At 35.0% G+C, this 2,849-nt stretch overlaps 1 protein-coding gene across 4 annotated transcripts in view; it reads right to left on the bottom strand.

The window, feature by feature from the left end:
* Nucleotides 1-2,849, bottom strand: part of Knl1 (kinetochore scaffold 1) — a 59,695-nt gene that overhangs the window by 4,449 nt on the left and 52,397 nt on the right. For 3 of the 4 annotated variants that reach the window (XM_048793529.1, XM_048793528.1, XM_048793527.1), the window contains one exon: nucleotides 1,362-1,430. The exons of the other annotated variant lie outside the window; for it this stretch is intronic. In XM_048793529.1, the coding sequence (XP_048649486.1) occupies nucleotides 1,362-1,430 (69 nt within the window). The remainder of the gene's footprint in view (nucleotides 1-1,361; nucleotides 1,431-2,849) is intronic. 4 annotated transcript variants of the gene reach the window in all.

The raw sequence follows: 2,849 nt of genomic DNA on the forward strand, positions 1-2,849 counted from the left end.
AAAAACAAGACCCACAATTAAAAATATATACTGAAATACAAACATATTTTTTCCATGTAGACTGGCATATGAAATTTAGGCACACCTTATTTCTTGTCCTTATCAAATGGATTTATCTTATCCTTATCAAGTAAAACACCTGGAGCAAGGTATTAAAATGGTTCTTTTTTCACTGTTAGTCAGGAAACACAATAATAAATATTTTATGGTTGGGGATAGAGCTCAGTGGCAAAGCACTTGTCTAGCATGTGTGATGTACTGTGTTCAATCCCTAGTTATATAAAAAACAAATCCTAGATTTCTTTATATCTTAAGTGATTTAAAAAAAAAAATTTTTTTTTAGTTGTAGTTGGAAAAAATATCTTTATTTTATTTATTTATTTTTACATGATTTTTACATGGTGCTAAGGATCGAACCCAGTTCCTTGCACGTGCTAGGTGAGTGCTCTGCTGCTGAGCAACAAACCCAGCGCCCATTTTTTTTTAAACTTTTAGTTGTAGGTGGACACAATACCTTTATTTTATTTATACATTTTTATGTGGTGCTGAGAATTGGACCCAGTGCCTCACAAGCTAGGCAAGCACTCTACCACTGAGCTATAGCCCCAACCTCTTATGTAATTTTTTTTTTTTTTTTTTTTGCTTTTGTTTTTGTGTTCCTGGAGCTGTACCTCTGAAGCTACACCCCTAACCCTTTTTAAAATGTTTATTTTGATGTAAGGTCTAAGCTGCCCAGGCTGGCCTTGAACTTGTGATCTTTCTGCCTCAGCCTCGCTAGCAGCTGGGGATTACAGGCATGTACCACTGCACCAAGCAACATTTAATTTTTCTGATCTGTAGTTTCCTACCTCATAGTACTAATGTAAGTAATAAATCTGCCTGAGATGAAATATTCATGATGTAATTTTCAAACTATGGAAATGCCTATTTATCAATCATTTAAAGATAATGAGAATGTCATTTCTTTTCAGATCCACCCAGGAGCTAGGGTTGTAGCTCAGTGGTAGAGCACTTGCCTAGCATGTGTGAGGTACTGGGTTTGATTCTCAGTACTGCATATGAGTAAATAAAATAAGGGTCCATCAACAACTAAAAAAATTTTTAAAAAATCCACCCAATATTTAAAACATTACTCAATTTTATACCTAATACATATTTTAAATATAAATTATTAATATTAATATTTAAATTAGTGAAAGAGTTACCAAGAAGCACTTGTATCTATAAATTAATAATTTTTTTTTTTTTTGGTGCTGGGGTTTGAACCCAGGGCCTTGTGCATGCAAGGCAAGCACTCTACCAACTAAGCTATATCCCCAGCCCAACAAAATTTTTAAGAAGCATAAATGTTTTGAACTTACCATCTAACAGAGACTGAAAATTTAGGTCAGTAATCTTCCTGTGAGCCTTGTCCAAGAAAGGGAGACCAACTGAGATGAACCAGGAAAAGAATAACATTTCTTTTTGTTCTGATTTTAAGCCACATAAAACTCAGTACTATTCTGGGTAGAAGGGTTTTTTCACAGGGAGTTGAAGGTTTATCTTTGAATCAGATTCTCAAATTATGGTAAGTTTGACTGAGATTTTCCTCAACAACATTGGTAGATCTTAGAAGGAAATTTTATGTGTAGAATATATCTCCTCTTTTTGCCCCCTAACTTCTGTGCAAAGATAAATTTTTTTAGGAATCATATAAGGAACATAGCCTCCCCATACCTACTATCCCTGAACAAATACACTCAAAATGATCAATACTTTTTATATTGCCATGATGATTTTTTTTGGGGGGGGGAGCAGGCGGGTACAGAGGATTGATCCCAGGGGCACTTAACTGCTGAGCAATATCCCCAGCCCTTTTTTAGTTTTTATTTTGCAACAGGGTCTAGCTCAGTTACTTAGGGACTTGCTAAGTTTCTGAGTTTGGCTTTGAACTTGCAATCCTTTTGCCTCAGCTTCCTCCTGAACTGCTAGGATTATAGGAGTGTGCTATAGTGCCCAGTCTCAGCCCTTTTCCAATTTATTGAGAACACAGTCTAGGTAAGTTGCTTAGGGTCTCTAGCTAAGTTGCCAAGTCTGGCTTTGAACTTGTGATCTTCCTGCCTCAGCCTCCCTAGTTTCTGGGATTATAGTTTAACTGTAATGAATTTTTAGATCATCAGGACAACTGCTCATTCCTTCAGACTCTATAGACATATCATCTATCTCACAAATTTTGATTCTTTTTAATTTATTGAATGCTTTGCTAAATATTTTCTATGTGTTAAGTGGATACCATAATGAGAAAAAGTCATAATCACCCACATCCTCAAGAAGCTTTACAAATCAGAAGGACATAAAAACTACAAATTGTGGTAAATGCTATTAAGGAATATTGCAGAGAGCAATGAAAACATAGACTATGAGGGGGAATTGGCAGAGCAGGTAGGTATAAAAGGAGAGTCATGGAAAACTTTCCTGTGAAACTGATAATTGAGCTAAGCTTTTAAGGCTTATTAGAAATTTTAGTAGTGAAGAGGAAGAAAAGAGCTTCCAGGAATAAGAAACATCTGTATGAAAGTCTTGAGGTAGGATGGAATGACTGAACATGAATGATCATGATCATTTAAGGAAATGAAAGAAATCCAATCTGGTCAACATGCAGAATATGTTAAAAAAAAAAAAAAGAAAGGTATACAAAATGAGGCAGAAAAAGAAAAATTCAATTTATGCAAAGGCTTTACAGACTATATAAAATATTTTGAAGTGGCAGGATATAAAATCAACACGCATAAATCAAAGGCATTTCTGTATATCAGCGACAAAACTTCTGAAACAGAAATGAGGAAAAACACCCCATTCACAATATCCTC

This window comes from Marmota marmota, unplaced genomic scaffold, assembly GCF_001458135.2.
Source record: "Marmota marmota marmota unplaced genomic scaffold, marMar, whole genome shotgun sequence".
In the NCBI taxonomy this organism is placed as follows: Eukaryota; Metazoa; Chordata; class Mammalia; order Rodentia; family Sciuridae; genus Marmota; species Marmota marmota.